Genomic DNA, 17,598 nt, shown 5'->3' with positions numbered 1-17,598 from the left:
TGAACGATTAAATTAGAAAAAAAATAAAATAGTATTTTTTAATTATTATCAATATTAAGTAAAAGACCAAGTTATCTCCAAAATGATGATTAAACCTCAAAAGTCAAGCTTTAAAAGAGATTTTTTTATAAAAAGAAAACTTAGATTCAAGTTAGGTGTTGTTTTATATTTATGCCCATTCTAGTAACAAACTTTGCAAAAAAAAAAAAAAAAAAGATAATCGCCTCTCTCAATTAAAAAATAATTAATCTACAATAATTGATAAAAGGTAAGTATTAAAGCTATTGTAGGAAAAACTGGTAAATTTACTATTTCAACTCATAATAATTAATTCAAATGAATTTGTAGTTATTTTTTTTTAAAGATAATAAAGTCATTATAGTGTCACAAAAATATGAAATATCAAAAAAGATCTTAGACCATAGTTAAATAATTATTTTCTTTTAAAGGTAAAAAAATTATTTATTATATAAAATAATGATGAAAAGACTGAGATATCCTCCAATAATTCTAAAATAAACTAAATAAAAAAATTGTTTTACCCCGGAGAAACAGTTTATTGGAACTTTTCTTATTGGTAAAATCATTTACTATTACAATCAACAATATAAAATATATATATATATATATTCAATGTTTTTCTCATATTTTTTTAGCTTTTCTTTTTAATTTTAATTTTTAGTTAGATAAGCAGGTTTCTTGACGCATTATCGTCTCTTTTCCTTCTGCCTTTCAATATGTTGATTGTTCAAAAAAACAATAAGTACTTGCAGATTTCAGGTTTGTTTTATCCTAAAATCCTATAAAAATATTCACCGACAATGATTATGGTTATGGATTTCACATACATGCAATATTATCACTAAACTCTCTCTCTCTCTCTCTCTCGCTCTCTCTCTCTCTCTCTCCTTTCTTTCATTTTACCTCTCAACTCTCTCTGCTCACATATAGCGTCTGAGGAAATATCCCGACAAAGTTAAAAAATGGCCCGGCAACTAGTCACCGTCAGCAATTTACCCATGCTTGAATGTGACAGTGAAGCCGTACTGCTCCAGGATGGATATCGACAAGTCTCAAGCTACAGGGACCGAGATGACATATCACGGGATCTCCATAAAAGTCAACACTCGAATCTCGTAAGGTTTTTCTTAAGGCAAGAGGGCGGGCCCCGAGATCATAAGGAACCGACGTTGTGTTATGGAGACATGGGTGCAAGGGCGATGTACCGGTGGATATTGGCCGTTGGATGAGCGTAGAAAAACGGTTCAGGTTCAGCTTGATTGTGAACTCAAAGCGCCGTGATTCAATCAAGAAGACCCTTACCCTTCCAAGCGCCCAACTTGGACCAGTCTAAAGGACACCGAGGAGCAAAGAAATTTCAAAATCCCTGTCTGAAGAGAGGACATGTACCGGAAATTGTTAGATTCTTATGGTGTCCATAACGGTGGGTTCTAGTCACTGAACAGACAACTCTAGCTTTGAAAATACTGTCACCCTATATTTATTTTTTAGCCCATTATTTTTATGTTATTTCTCAATCAGAGAAACCAATTATTCAAGACAGGCAACAGATTAGTGCATGGAATTACCTGTATGCCGTGACTAGTCGACGGGACTAGATCCAAGAAAATGTAAGATGTAAGAAAAAAAAATTTAAAAATCTTCAAGGTGTCATTTCAAGTTTCAACATTAGGTATGCCAGGTGTAAAGTAGATATATTATTTTAAGATAAGGGTTAATTATGAAAGTTACAGATAAGAAAAAAACAATATTGATAAATATTAAGTCTATAATAATAAACACATCAAGTATAAAGTGGTAAATTTATCTTATAAAAAATTACAATTTCATCGTTGTTATAGTAAAAAACTTAAAAAATCATTATTTTTTTAGGAAAAATCCTTTTGTTTTTTGTAACAATTAGTTTCAACAAAAGCCTTCGCTTATGAATTAAGGGAATACTAGTCCGTACCTTACCATAATTAATTAGTTTCTTCGTTGTTATAGTAGTTTTTTTAGAAAATAATTTTTTCAGAAAAATAAATTATTTTTAAATTTTTAAGTAGTGTCATAGAAAATAAATTATAATAAAAAAATTAAAAATATATATAAAAAATTAAAATTTTTAAAAGTATTTTTTTTATTGTAAAAATGAACATACTCTAAGGATGCATGCATCTACATTAGTGATTGAGTTGTTTTATTGTTAACCATGGGGATACTTTTTTTAGCACGTTTGCTGCAGCCCAATACCAAATTTTAAATAGATTTTGTACCCATTGTGTAAGGCGAGTCAAGATTTTCTGTCTCGCAGTTTTCTGTATCTAATTTTGAATTATCGAGGTCAAAGCAGGTCGCCAAGGTAACTTAAATTGCGAAGAAACACGATAACAGACGATGCGAGATTAGGTTGGAAATTAAAGCACCAATAAAAGAACAAAATCGTAGTTAGGATGATGTTGTTTTCAAAAGGGAATATGATGCCAACCTTTGACAAATGACGTTGATGATTGCTCTCCTTTCCTTTCCATGCTCGGACTTTAATGGCGAAGGACAGAGAGGGAAAAGTCGATGGCCCATAACCACCACGATGACAGCACAGCAGCCTCCCAATCAAAGTTCGAGCAGGAAAGGTGGGCAGTAGGCTGAAAGAAAATTCAGAGCTTCTGGAGCTCTCTAATCATAGAGATCCATGGAGTATTTCAAAGCACCATGCCAAATATTAAAATCCAGATTTTTAACGCCTCTGTTAAAGACTGGCATCCCACAGAGGCAGGAGATGGGTAAATTCTGTTTGAAGGACAAATGGAATAATTAACCTTCTATCGTATCATTGCTCCACTCTTATGATAATTATCTCAATCTGCAGTACTGTTTAATCTACGTTTGAGCAAGTGTGATTTAATCTGTTCATGTTCTTAATAACATTTTGCTGGCATGCTAGTTTCTTTTTTTGCTTCGCCTACTTTATTCTTCGCAGCTCGTAATTTATTAAATTATTTGATCTAATATCTAGATTTAGTCGCTATATAATCAACTTTGATTTAAGACTTGTATTTGGTCTGAGAAGGTGCTTGATCTCAGGTGATCTTGCATGGTCGGACACCCTTGAGTATGGACTCGATTAAGAGCAGCATGTGAAATTAGTATTCATGTTGTTTTGTCTCTCACGTTGAAGAACGAAGGAAGGGCCCAATCTCCTTCTATCAGAGCATGTGAAACCATTTTCTGAAAAATGGGACCTTGTCGCTAGGTGTTAAGATCATGCCATGGTGGAAATCAAGGTGAAAGATTGCACTATGTTTGCAAAAACTAATGAAATGCCGTAGCATCCAAGGATATATATAGTCCTAAATTTATATATAGATTGAATGCTACCTAATCCTGTCAATAAAAAACACAGAAAAGCTCGGAGTCTCGGTGCTCATAATTTAGCACCGACTCCTGATTCTAATTTCTAAGAGTAATTCACATCCACCCACGAATTTTTATATTCTATGGTAGATTAGACATGGCTAACGATGAAAGTCCAACGAATTCCATGCAGAAAAGCTTTCTCACCTACCACATAAAACAAATCGGGATCGACAGCCATGATTTGATTCGTGACTCGGGAGGGTTGAAATCATAAAAACCCTTGCCTCCGCTTCTCGATTCAAAATCGTGGCACAAAAATGATCAAAAGGGTATCTCCTTTCAATATTTCTATGAAGAAACTGAGCTACACCTCACAATATCCTAGCTGGATTGCTCGTTGGAAACCATTTCTCATATCTCCATCGTTTCAGCTTTACATCTTCCTTTATTTCTCTGTATTGCGACTCTCTCTCAAAAAAAAAAAAAAAAAAAAAAAAGAGGGCACATTTGATAATAGGTCGTCACGGAGTTGCAGGGGGAGGGTTTTGATTCTGTTCCACACACAAGACGCATAGGGGAGACAAATCAATGCACTTTAAATCTTGTAATACTTTGGAATGATAAGCCAAACTTCCTAGGTAGAATCAAATAATGCTTGATGTCGCCCACCCCTTTTTATGCCCCCGATGGACCATAATATATAACAAAACAGCTAAAACAAAAGGGTAAAATTCCTTATAACTTTAGATATGTTTTATTATTCACCACTATAGTCTATAATTTTAAATATTGATAAGTGAATAACACAAACGTATCCCTTTTCACACCCATAAAAAAATAGCTTCTATTTTTAAATATAAAATTAAGTGTTGTATCCCACAATGCATATTTTTCCTCGTGCGTGTGTGAAAATAGACCACAAAGACTAAACTCTAACAAAAGAGAGACTCGTGGAATCTCTTGACAAAATAGTATTTATGCATTAAGGGGAGTCTCTCAAATTTAAAGCGAAACATGAGATTTAGCACCTAGCTTAGCAAAAAAATCTGCATATATAACTGTCTCTTAAAAGAAAAGAAGTAAAATTATCCTTTAAATTAAAATTTGTTAAGGTGGGGGTGCAGGTACTTTTTCATAATTCATATTAGTTTTTAGTAATAATCAATGTAATTTAATATTTTAATAAATATAAAATATAAATTTAAAATGAAAAATGGTGCATTGGAAACACTAGCTTATCAAATACCCCGTTATATTTCAGCAACGCGTGAGATCGTGTACAATGTCCAATGCAACTAATACATTTTTTTTTTTTTCTTTTTCTGATTTTTTAAATTTTAAAAGCAATTCTTTGATTTATTTTTACATTAAATTTGATATATATTCTTTTAATTATTATTTATTTTATTTAAAATAATTTATAAATAAAATAATTTAATTTCATCTTCCTTTAATATTTTTATTTAAATTGGATTTAAATTCTTTATTATTATTATTTTATTTAAAATTCTTTATAAAATTATTTTTTTTTCAATTTCAACCTCCAATTATTTTTATCAATAAAAATTTTATCCTTATTATTTTAATAATTTTTAAAAAAAATATATCCTATACTCCGGAAAATACACACACCGGCCAACATAAGAAAAAAAAATACCCTTTCTCGTAAGATGAAAATAAACCAAAAGGAAAAGAAAAGGAAAACGCGAATTACGTCTTCAATTGTTCAGTCATGAAACAATCATCTCTTACAGTTTTTTCAATTCCATAGTAAATTAATTAATTCACGGACACAGGACCAAGGGCAGATACCATAATATGATAGCTTCGTTGACCAACTCAATTTATTTGTCAATTCCAAGTTTCCAAAACGCACAAACATTATGTTGAAAATTGATCTTTCACCGAAACAGCAAAGCTGCCTTGAGCACTTGCAGAACTAACAAGTGGCAGTTTCTCGTTCGATAATCTGAGATGCAGTTCACGGCATTACGTTAAGGGGCCAGTTTCGTAGATCCAAATCTTAAATTTGCTAGGCATTAACAACCAGGTTTCAAATTCTGCAAATGTTGACAAGAATCAACTTAATTCAGCATCTATTCAAACTCAGAATCCCGACATTACTTGCAGCATCAAAAACATCAAACCAGAAGCTGAGATTACGAAAAATAAAAGGTAATATTCATAAGTTCTGAAAAAATGAGAATAACAAATATCAAAAAGCTGAGATCAGTTCATCAAAGATTAAGTTCAAGGAAGTTCCGACAGCTAAAACCAAACAAATCTTGCCTAAGCCACAAGAGTGCTGGCGGTGGAGGATTCACTGCAGGAAAAGAAAAAAGCTCAATCAGCAATTCAGGCGAAGATAATGAAGCTCCAAATATTACACTATGAGCGTGGTTTATAAGCTAATCCAACCCTCAAGTTTACTACAAGGACTTTTGTGGACAAAAAACAATAGCATTAACTATTTCTCAAGCTTTCGATCATACGTGCATGCAGTAGCATTTATAAGCTAGTAACCCACTGTGATTAACAAAAACAGAGCTCGTGCCCCATTGTGTGCACAATTCCATTATCACATTTAATATTAAGGGCATAAAGCGTACTTAACCCAAATAGTTACAATAAACTCGATCCAGTTTAAAAGAGGGCAGCACTACTCCAAATTGAAATTTAAAGGAAAAAATAATAACTGATTCCTGGAATTGGATACATGCAATGCTATTACCAAGACCCATCCTGTAAGCGATTGACATATCCACCTACTTACATATGTTGGGATCCAAATCATTGTGCCAAGTGAATCCATGATAACAAATAATGACTAATCCCAATAGGATCAACTTAATTATAAATGCAGGAAGAAACACATATACTCACTATTTCCAGACAGGTGGAAGCTTCTTGGTCTTCTTGTAATAGCGAGCAAGGCGGTGAATCCTGCTCTCAACCAAAATCAACCTAAACTTGGAATCTTTATCCTTCCTGTTCCTCTCTAGATGCTTCCTAATAGCAACTGCTTTCTTGATAAGGTGGTACAAATCCTCAGGAATTTCAGGGGCAAGGCCTGAAAAAAGTGCAATAAGCAGTGAACTGTTAAAAAGAAATGTCAAAACATTTCTCATCATCCATTAGTGTCTTGATAGAAAGTATCAATAAATATGTACCATGTGCCTTCAATATCCTCAAAATCTGGTTGCCAGTAACAGCTTTCACCTGAGCAATACCGTGAGAATCACGAAGAATAACACCAATTTGAGATGGTGTCAAACCTTTCTTGGCAAACTTACAAATGTTGTCGTCAACCTGAAAGAATTAAAAGAACACTGAGTACCTGTCTGAATAACAACTACATAAATCCAATCGCAAACAACTGATGACTAAGGTTAAACGCTTGGAAACTGAAATTTAATTTTTTTCATATTTATTGTATTACTATTGTCACGCAACACTTGAACAGATCACTCAGTAACACGGTTCTATTTTCACAAAAAAAAAAAAAAACTGTTATTGTGCAAATAATGGGATTGCAAGTACACAAATTTAATCTCAATTAGCATGTTAAAAAACAAAATACACCCAAAAAACATGATATCTCATCGGTTTACTATATGCGAGGAAGCCATAGTTTTCAAAAATCCATTAAGAAACAATCAAAGAGCAAACAAGATATTGCAGTGTTATTTAGGGTTACTCACATCTTGAGGAGAAATCTTGAGCCAACTAGGTGGGGTTCTCTTGTATGGCAAAGCAGACGCTGAAATACCCTTACTGCAAAAAAAAATAAATCAAATGGATTCTTGAGTTAAGTTTGAAAGTGGTGATCATGACATTGTTTAAGGGAATAAGTCGAGGTATTGAAACACACCCTTTACTGTGCATACGACCCATGATGACGGACTTTGGAGATTTGCTGCTTCTATTGCAGTCGCTTTAACGCAGCTCCTTGGTGGCTCTGTGAAACCCTAGCGAAAGAAGAAAGGGGTGTGGGTAAGGCTTTTATAGTTCCGTTAATTTGCTTTTACTCCTTGGGAGTTTTCGTTTTTTGTGTTGTGGACTCTTTTAGATTGGTCCAGGCCATGGTTAGTTTGGGTCGGGCCTTCAATGGACCGAGATTCCAAATGTGGGAGCGGTGCTCTGACGAAATTTGGCAGGTTTTTTATTTATTGGAGGAAAAATCTGGCAAGTTCAATGCCAAAATTAGTCGTAGGATCACACACCCCGCAGCGCTGATAAACATATCAAAAACGCAAACGTACAGCGGCCCAATAGAGAGAGGCAAAAAATGAAATGGGCCGTGTAGATTTGATTTAGCCTACCAAAATCACTGCAAGCATATATATATATATATATATATATATATATATATATATATATATATATATATATATATATCTGTGCGTAAAAACCGCCGATTCTGTCGATAAAATATTTATTATAGTTTGATTATTTTTTATATAAAATATTTTATAAAAAAATATTTTATTGATTATTATTTTTATAAAAAATACTAATAAACTTTAATTTTTATTGATTATTTTTTTATAAAATATTTTTGTATATATTATTTTACGCAAAACATCGACCAAGAATTGTGTTTAGCATTTGCTATTATAGTTTGAGAATACAATTTTAAGAAAAAGCTATAGATTTCTTACCGCAATTTAAAATAAAAAACAAGTTTAATTAAACAATAAAAACCGAATATCTTTTAAATTATAACACAACGTCAAACAGATACTAAAACCGAGAGGTCAATGGCTGTTTTGAATGTCTTCATTAATTCATCCAGGTGATTTTGTTATTCATTCATCTATGGAATACTTTAGAAAATCAAATACATTTGCTCCAAACATAAAAATTTATATTCCCTGTTATAATTTACATCTTTCTAAGAGGCAATTTTATGGTGATGTGGTTGATGTCTGTTTGCAATTGGAGAGCTGGTTCAAATCCTTGTTCCACATGCATACTTTCAGGTGACAATGCCTCCGAGCAATGTGTCCTCCCGACCAATCCAGCTTCTGATCTTTCGCCGCCCAAATAGTGTCTCTGTGTATCCCATTCAGGGTGAGAATTCACAAGACAAGTTGATGTATTCTCTCTGCCTTTGTACTCTATACTCCACTCGAGATTTTAGTATGCTTTTGTCTTCAATCTTCTTTCCCCTCTCTTTACTCAGATGAGTTTCATTACAATGTTTCTTTCCTCTTTTTTTCTTTCAGTTTTGCTCTCTGATTTGCAGTCTTCCTTATTGAAGAAAGATCAAGAAACTGTATATCTTTGATTTATGATGAATACCATTTATTAATTCCTTTTTCAATCTTTGTGCTGTCTACGTAGACTTTTGTAGAAACGAGGCTTCAGGAGCTTGCTCAAAACCTGGGGCATACAAGTCATTACATCTTCACTAACTCGGATATAGCTGTGGTTGATGACCTTGGACACACATGTTTACCAATCACCCAAACTTTCACCTGGCTCTTACCTTCCAGAACAACAAGGAGTAGCGTTTTAATTCGAAAAACATTGATCATGTTACTGGGGATCACCGAAGACACTGACAAAAATTCTAGTTATGATATCACTTCAATGTATGTTGAATATGGTGGCTGCCGGGGCAAAGGGATGCACTGTGGAGCAACTGCTAGGGTCTCTTCAATCTAAAAGCATTTGATGATCTCAATGCTAATTCTTGGCAAATGGTTGATCTTGCAACAATTACAAGACAATCAAGCTGGCGGCTGGAACCAGTCAGTGGGGAGCAACACCCTCAATCTTAGCCAGTAATAAACTGCGAGCAACGGGAACTGTTCTTATCTTGTGAGATCACCGCTACCCTCAGTTCCACGGTCACAGTTTGGTGATTGCCGCTTCCCTCATATCCCTAGCCAATGATGTTCAGTGGGCAACATGAATCGGCCTATTATGTTGGTGATCAACAGTACATCTAGCGTCAACCAATGATGGACAGCGGGCGGCAGAGATCATAAGCCTTTATTTTGGTGATGAACACTTATCTCAACCTCCAAGAGCAATGCCCGTCAGCCCACGAGATCACCGTTAGTCTCAGTCTCAGTCAATGATGATGACCAGCGCGCAGGCAGAACGGAGCAGTCGTGTCCTTTGTCAATGGACTTATGGATGGATCACCGTTACCGACCCTGTTAAACCTTCATTCCAGGAGATAACTAAAGATGTTTATCGCACAGAAGCCAAAATAGTCGACATGGTAACTCAGGCATATGCGAAATTCTTAAACCACATCAATTTTTGTTCATTGAAGAACCATTATTATGAGAGAGTGTCCTTAAGGCTTGATGAGGTTTGTTTTAGGTGATGGTCAAGCAAAGGGAAAAAAAATATGATCAAAGTATTTACTATTGCCCAAATGCAAATTTGTTTTGTCGCCTTTTTTCTCCTGCCCTGTCCCTGTTGTCTTGCTTTTGCTCCGCCTAGGGTTAACGACGGCTTCCGCCCTGATCCTTGATATTTTGATCTCCCGGTTGGCATCCTAGGTCTCGTCAGTTTGTGCTTTATGTTGGTGGTCTGTTTTTATCTCCTGTTGCTAGTTTCAGTTCTTTTATTCTAGGTTTCTTCTCTGTTCTTGGAGGCCAGACTAAATATAAGAAATTTTGTGCCCTTTATAATCAAGTTTTCCTCATTTATGTTTTTCAATAATAAATTTTAAATAAAAATCGCTGAAGGATTACATGGCAAAAGATACTGGAAAATATGGTTTTATTTATTTATTTATTTATTTATTATTATTATTATTATTATTATTATTACTGGAGAGTATCTTAAGGGCATTTATGAAAACCTAAAAAAAAAACCCAAAACTTATATATAGTTTGTTAAACACGAAACCCTAATCACAAAACACATCACTATTATTTTACCTCCTCTGCTCAACCCTAGCAACAGTAGCCGTTCAACCCTAGCAACACTAGCTAAATCATGGCTTTGGCTGCAATGAAACCTATGAAGCCTGGTTTAGAGGAATATCATGATCAAGTTCAACGTGTTAGGATTACTCTTTCTTCAAAGAATGTCAAAAACCTTGAGAAAGGTGTGTATTTTTTTATCAATTAAGGTTTTATGATGTTTTGTTTATTTTTGTTTGCTTATGCTTATTTCATTGGGTGAACTTTTTGTTATTTTATGTAGTGTGTGCGGATTTAATTCGTGGTGCTAAGGATAAAAGTTTAAAAGTGAAGGGACCTGTGAGGATACCAACCAAAGTTCTCCGAATTACTACTAGAAAAGCCCCATGTGGTGAAGGTATCGATACAGAATCTAGATTTACTTGATTAGTTATATCCTTTTGTTTTATTGCTATCAAAATTAAATATCTTTGTATTGATTTTAATTATTGTATGTTAATTGCCATTGGAATTTTTTTATTTTTTTTTATATTGGATCGATCATGACAGGATCAATGTGTATATAGATGTTCAATGATTTTATTTATTAATTTTCAGGAACAAACACTTGGGATAGGTTTGAGCTTCGCATTCATAAACGAGTGATTGATCTTTTTAGCTCAGCTGATGTGGTGAAACAGATAACTTCCATTACCATTGAACCTGGTGTGGAGGTTGAGGTTACAATTGCAAGTTAAAGGATCTGTTTTTTTTGTTTTTATGATTTTCTTATTAATTGCAGATGAAGTCCAGAAATTCTGGTTCTTGCCAGTTTTTTGTTTCTTTTGGAACAATTTTAATTAGCTATATCGGATTTCAATTTCCTATATTTAATTGTTCTCTTCGATGAACTATTTGGTGACTCTTGAAGGGCTTTTTTCTTCTTAAAATTATGCCATATTTCTGTTGATTTTTATCAGCTTTGTTTATCATGATGAATGGGATTTTGACAGATATTTGAAGGGTGCGTGGATGTATTTATATTCACAGCTAATCTCCTTCATGATAATCTCTGGATTTAATTGCTCTCAAATTCCTAGGGACTTTTGAACCTTACACTAGGGTCTCCAAAAATGGGTGAAAACATTTTGGATTCAAACTCCTAGCAGAATTGTTAGCCACGTTAAATCATTTTATGAGAAATATAATTAATTTGAACATTCAGTTTTCAATTTAAGTTTTTATTATGTGCTTGTTTACACTTCGTCTTTCTGGTTATTGACTCTATATTTACTGCCTCAATCACCATTAGCTGTCAAAGACCAAGCCCTATTCAACTTTTTGCTAGAGCCTACGGAGAAGGGATTGGAAAAAAAAAAAAAAGGATTTAACCTCTTACATTTTAGTAATTGTTTTTTTTTCCCTTCCCTTTTCGAGAAGAGCATGTAGCGATTCAAAGAATAGAACGAGATGGAAGCAAAATGGGTCATATTCATTTACTGCTTTTGTCAGTAAGCAGCATGTATATTCCAGCTCCCTGTATCTGAAAGCAAGAAATTAAAATTTATGGATGATGTGTTTTCGCAGAAGATGCACTATGCTTCTTGAGGAATTTAAATGCGAGTCACGTGCAAGATGTGTCGATGCTTTCTTTGCATCTAGCTGTTAGAATGGAATTGCGTGTCCTGGCAGTGTCCGGCGAGTCAAAAAGTAATTTTTGGAGTTTGTGCAGTTTAATTTTCAGATATAAATCGTGTGTTAGCTTAGAGTGTCCAGAATTTAGGCCAGGGGGGCTTCCGCTCTGCAGCGAGCGGCGTTCAAGTTGGGGTTACCCTCCTCGACCTCAATTTATGAAGTTGACACTGCCACCTCCATTTCTATTGTATAGCTGGATCACTGCTACGATTCATCGTTCAGTATGGTCTAGGAATCCAACCATACCATGTCCCGGAAATGTTACATTTAATCCCATGGACATCGAGTTGATGATTTCTCTTTGCTGGGATGCCACCAGGGATTGCAGTTTTCTACAATCCCTCAAACCACGTAACAAACGAGGGTGTCATCGAGAAGTAGCTCTTCTAGAAATGGAAGAAAAAAAAAACAGCTAATTGCAACAGCTTACTGCATGCTAGTTTATCCAAAATGCTCAAATATTTGATGAGAAGAAACTATTCATCAATGAGCAATTTACAGCAGACAGTAACGATTTATAGAAGATGAAATGGGGAATCAAAGTAATCAGCAAAGCATATGCTTCAAACACAAAGCAAGTGCATCTATACACAGACACACAACCCGGGATACCTTTCATTGGCATCCAAGAAAGTTTCTTGCCTTCCAACTCAAAGAATCATATCCACCAAGCTGAGATCATCCATGCCATTTGGAATAATATTAAATTATATACTTTCCAGAAAGGGAATAAAGGCTATTCCAGCGCATAAGTCAGGATTATATGAAATGGAATATAATTGCACACAGAGCAATTCTCCAAGTTTAAGTCAAGGAACCAAAACAGCCCCCTACACGATGAGAAGATATAGACAGAATACAGCAATGGAAATGGAGAGCAAGATTGCCATGCTTTCAAGAAAATACTTCAAAGTCTCAGGGAAAGATCAAAATAAACAATGATGGTTTACCTCCTCCAAATCCATTGCTTAATAACTAACACTTGCATATTCTGTCTAATGAGTAAAAATCAAATTCCAATTAAGAAACTCGACAAACATGCATTGAACTAGAAATTACCAAAAATTGCGTATCTAGAAATGAAAAAAGGAAGAGAAGGTTGGGCCAAGACCACAGTGGCAAAATTTAGTTTCGGAGAGATGGGAGCTTAATAAATTTAATCAGCTCTGGCAGAAATGTGTCCTTCAGCATCTCATTCATCAACAGAACGTTACAACATCCTGGAATATATCATGTATGGAGAAGAAAAGGATAAAACTCTAGGTCAAATGCAACGCATAACTAATAACTATTGTTCACTCAGAACAGCAAAAACAAAGTGAGGGGAATGGTGGACTTTTGAATCAAGAATATATGCCACAACACAGAGACAAGCTGGTCTAATAGAAACTAACCATCAAAATCATTCACAACAAGCAAGAAAGAAATAGCTGAGCTGAAAATTGTCATGGATATCAATACCAGACCGAGCCTTGGTACAAAAAAAAACACAACTATACAATAGTCAAATGAATTCAATTTGTTCAGTAAGAAGACATATATGTGAAATTCACGTGTGCTATTTTATTAAATGATACAAGTCCAACAATCAGCATATGCTCTATCAGTCATGAATTCTACAAAGCCGAAACTACAACAATTACATATTCCAAAAAAATAGGAAACAAAAGATAAGGATGGTTCTGGCTTTGTTTTGATACAGTGCAGGAAGTGCCCAACAAAACAAAATCCACCAACCAAACAATCTTCTTCAACATAGGACACGATATTCCTCCTTGTACAGCATCAATTAATCATATATGAAAGACAATTTTCATGCAGCGAACAACACAGAAATGTTAAGAAAGCAATTATAAGAATCATAATGAACGAGGAATGTTTTCCAAGTACTGAAACGAAAAAATTCAACTCATCTTGCAACAGCCTTCTTGTCTCCATAGTAACTGAGGTACCACCGCACGAATTTCTTCAACCCTGTCTGCAGATCCGTGGTAGGCTTATATCCAAACTCCTTCTGAGCATAACTAATATTTGCGTGTGTATATGGAACATCCCCGTTGCGTGGCAACTTCATAACATTCCTTTTAGCCTTAACCTTCAAAAGCCTTTCCAAAATACCAACAAGATCAGTAACTGGCACAGGAGATGTATTCCCCAAATTGAAAACCCTCAATTGTGCCGGCCCTTTCTTCTTCCCTCCACTCCCGGTACTCTTCTCTGCTGTATCCAACGAACCCAAACAACCCTTCACAATATCATCAATGTAGGTAAAATCCCTAGCAACAGTCCCATGATTCGCAGCCTCAAAAATCGGAATACTCTTCCCCTTCAAAATATCCTTGGTAAAAAAGAAATATGCCATATCCGGCCTCCCCCAGGGTCCATAGACCGTAAAAAATCGCAACCCAGTAAGGGAAAGTCCGTAAATATGATTGTAAGTGTGTGCAATTTCCTCACCAGCTTTCTTAGTAGCAGCGTATAAACTAGCAGGTTGATCAGTTCTATCTTTCTCGGAGAAAGGCACTTTAGTATTAAGCCCATAAACAGAACTAGATGATGCCCAAACAATAGCTGGTTGTGGATTTGCATCTTTACAAACTTCTAACAAACTAACAAAACCAGCAATATTACTATGCACATAAGAGCCAGGATTTTGCATTGCATACCTAACACCAGCTTGAGCTGCCAAATGCATAACATGAGTAAAAGGCACAATGTCAAACAATTTCTTCAACAAAGCAACATCATTTATATCTCCTTCCACAATAAAAACACCACTCCTTTCAAGAAGTGCTTGTCTTGCTCTCTTCAAAGTTGGATCGTAGTAATCATTGAAATTATCAATCCCCAGAACACCATCTCCGCGGCGTTTAAGGGCAGAAGAAACATGGGTTCCAACAAAACCAGCTGCTCCTGTGACTAAAACAGAGAACCCATTTCGAGACCGGATTCGGGCAGATGTCCGGACCCGCTTTTCCCAAGCAGCTCCGCCCCAAGTAGCGGAAGCAAGATAGCGGCGTGATGGATCGGAGGATGGAGGGTTGTTTGATGAAGAAGATGGGGAGCGATAAAAGAAGAGAAAGATTAAGGCAACAAAGAGAGAAGACCAGAGAGTAAGTTTGGCTACAGAGGAATGCCACCTTGTTCTTGAATAATATGGTGATTTGTCAATCTTGAATTTGCCTGGTGTTGACGGGGTGTGATCAAGATGAGACATTTTCTTGAAAAATCAAAATGTGGGTTTTCTTTGGTTTTGAGAGGTAAAGGTTAGGGTTTGAAGGAATGTAGATTGATTGGTTGGTGGTGGTGGTGGTGGTGGTGGTGGTGGAGATAAGCAGGAAGAGTCTTTGCTATTTTAGCTGTTTTTTCATGTTGGGTTTGAAGGGTATAAGGAATCTTATTTTATTTTCCTTTTTTTCTGGTTTCGTGGAAGGATGGATAGGTGTTGTTTGGTGACTTTCTCTTTGACAGGAATAAAGACCAAAGTTTCTTGTTTTTCTGTTAAAAATGGTGATTGAGTAGAATGGAGGGGTATAGATTTAGAGAGAGAGGGGGGGGGGGTTTCAAATTTATGTAACGGGAGATCAAGAAACTGGTTAATTTTAGTTTGCTTTAAAAATAGGTGTCTGAGTGCTTTTTGTTGTTGTTGTGGTTTGAATGAGAATCTTCACAAATGGGAAATGGAGAATTGAGGGATTTGTAACAAAAATCAAAGCTTTTCTATCTCATTTCTATGTGTAAGACTTGGATTTGATTGGATGGGGAGAGCTTGGGACAGCCAAGATCTGCAAGCCCTTCCTGTTTTTATGGCTAGCTCGTGAGGCGGTTTCTTAAATTAGAAGATGCGGAGGAAATGTATGGACAGAGCACGGATGTTGTTGGAGATGGTGTAGATGAGGTTCCGAGGCTAATTATGATGCCTTCACACCATTGAAATGAGAGTGGGATTTATGGGAGCTTTCGAGACTGAACTTTTATCATACGAGTGTAGGAGCATAAACTACTAGGTTTGAACTGTCATTACTCACTGCATATGGTAGTGATTCCATCAATTTAGGTCTCATTAGCTCCAATCTTCTTGCATTGATTAAGGATTCAGGGATAGCTTTGCCCCCGGTTTTCTTCCGTTTCACTCAAACTAGGGAGAGGGCCACACCCAGAATTGTACAAGAATAATAATAGGAAACTAAACCATACTTGTAGCCTAAGAATAAAACCTCAAAATAATCACAGTCACAGGGATTTTTTTTCTTACAAAAAAGGGTTCACCTTTTCTTCTTATTTTTTCCAGTACAATAAATTGGGTAGGTGCGAGTAATTATGTACAGGTGGGTCTGGAGTGTACTACTGATACTGATTCCAGCTTGCCACAATCACTAGCAAGATTTGCACAGGACTGTCTCTGAATTAGAGAATAAAAAAAAATTAAAAAATGGAGCACAAGCTTTTCAGATAAAATAGATCGCTGACACTTCCACCAGAAGATTAGTGGCTTATTAGTTATTACGAATACAGTGAGCATTGGTAGTGCAGCACAAAACTTGAGATGAAGGCAAAAGCATTAAAGCACCTTTCCAATGAATATTTATTGATATCTTAGATTGCAATTTATGTTAGGCTAGCAGTAGCTATGCATCATGTGGATCGGTGTAATGTAGAGATTATCAAAGAATCACAGGCCAAAAATCCACTTTACTTCCTTTGAAAGCTCAATGTTGAAGAAGATTACATCCAAGTTTTTGTCCCATATATTCCTTGCAATATAATCACCATCCTTGCGTCCTCCACTAATGGTGCTCCACAAATCAAATGCCACTCCGTTGTATTACACAGATCAGGTGATCTTTGTCCATTCTGCCATGGATTTATTCTTGTTGACTGCATTCGCAGATTTGTATTGGATCCATATAATCTAATCAAAGCTTGAATATATATAGCAAAAATTGCAGGGTCCCAAGAACATGGCTTTGCTAGACACTAATGAACTGGCATTTGTTTCAGATGGGATGAGTAGTTTATATATTGAATGAAATGCAAAGGAAAACAGTAAATTTCCATAGCCACCACCCACCAGCAGCACACTATACCCACCACCCCATGTGAGATTCTGATAAAAAAAAATTAATAACAGGGGTTACCACCTAATTAATTCAATCTTTACATGCTTTGGCAACACGTTCCGTGCCAATTCCATGCCTTATAAGTCGGTTTCAGCTACGCTGTGGAGGTGTGATTTCACAGATCAATGCCTTCTTCCCTGTTTCTTTAGTGACTGAAAACACGTGAAGGTCATCAAGGTTAAGCGTTGGGGGGATGGCCAAAAGCTATAAAAAAATCAGAGCAAGACAAGTATCTCATCATTGATGAAGCTGCTGGGAACCAACCAACGCTGTGTATTTATATGTTGTGATCAAGCATGGACTAAAGAATATAGTTACTTGTTAAGGCAATTCTCTTTATTTTTCTCTTTCTCATGAATAGCTGGACTCTTAATGGCTGTGCATAATCGAGCTACGAAAGCCAAGGTACGAGGCTGGATGTTCGCTTTAAAGAGGCCAAACTAAACAGGGAAAACGATGACCTTTATTCTTCACAATCTTGCCCTGGAGAGAGGAATTAAGTTCTGCTGGACAAACCTGCTCAACTCAAAGTGTGTTCTTTGGATCATCCCAGATAT

At 35.7% G+C, this 17,598-nt stretch overlaps 3 protein-coding genes across 3 annotated transcripts; 1 reads left to right on the top strand and 2 right to left on the bottom strand.

The window, feature by feature from the left end:
• Positions 1–5,491: 5,491 nt before the first annotated feature.
• Positions 5,492–7,388, bottom strand: LOC118042222 (small ribosomal subunit protein uS15). Its single transcript, XM_035049834.2, has 5 exons — positions 7,229–7,388; positions 7,059–7,131; positions 6,528–6,666; positions 6,241–6,427; positions 5,492–5,680 (listed from the first exon to the last, which is right to left on the bottom strand). Exons 1-5 carry the CDS (start codon positions 7,249–7,251, stop codon positions 5,647–5,649), a joined length of 456 nt encoding a protein of 151 aa, XP_034905725.1. The 5' UTR covers positions 7,252–7,388; the 3' UTR covers positions 5,492–5,646.
• Positions 7,389–10,246: 2,858 nt separating this feature from the next.
• On the top strand, positions 10,247–11,149 carry LOC118042221 (small ribosomal subunit protein uS10y). Its single transcript, XM_035049833.2, has 3 exons — positions 10,247–10,432; positions 10,531–10,644; positions 10,845–11,149. The coding sequence occupies exons 1-3, from the start codon at positions 10,321–10,323 to the stop codon at positions 10,982–10,984; spliced, it is 366 nt and encodes a 121-aa protein (XP_034905724.1). The 5' UTR covers positions 10,247–10,320; the 3' UTR covers positions 10,985–11,149.
• Positions 11,150–13,462: 2,313 nt separating this feature from the next.
• Positions 13,463–15,969, bottom strand: LOC118042220 (UDP-glucuronate 4-epimerase 3). Its single transcript, XM_035049832.2, has one exon. The coding sequence runs from the start codon at positions 15,136–15,138 to the stop codon at positions 13,831–13,833; it is 1,308 nt and encodes a 435-aa protein (XP_034905723.1). The 5' UTR covers positions 15,139–15,969; the 3' UTR covers positions 13,463–13,830.
• Between the last annotated feature and the right edge of the window lie 1,629 nt (positions 15,970–17,598).

The sequence above is a fragment of the Populus alba genome, chromosome 2, assembly GCF_005239225.2.
Source record: "Populus alba chromosome 2, ASM523922v2, whole genome shotgun sequence".
NCBI lineage: Eukaryota > Viridiplantae > Streptophyta > Magnoliopsida > Malpighiales > Salicaceae > Populus > Populus alba.
This window is presented reverse-complemented; position numbering and strand designations above follow the sequence as displayed.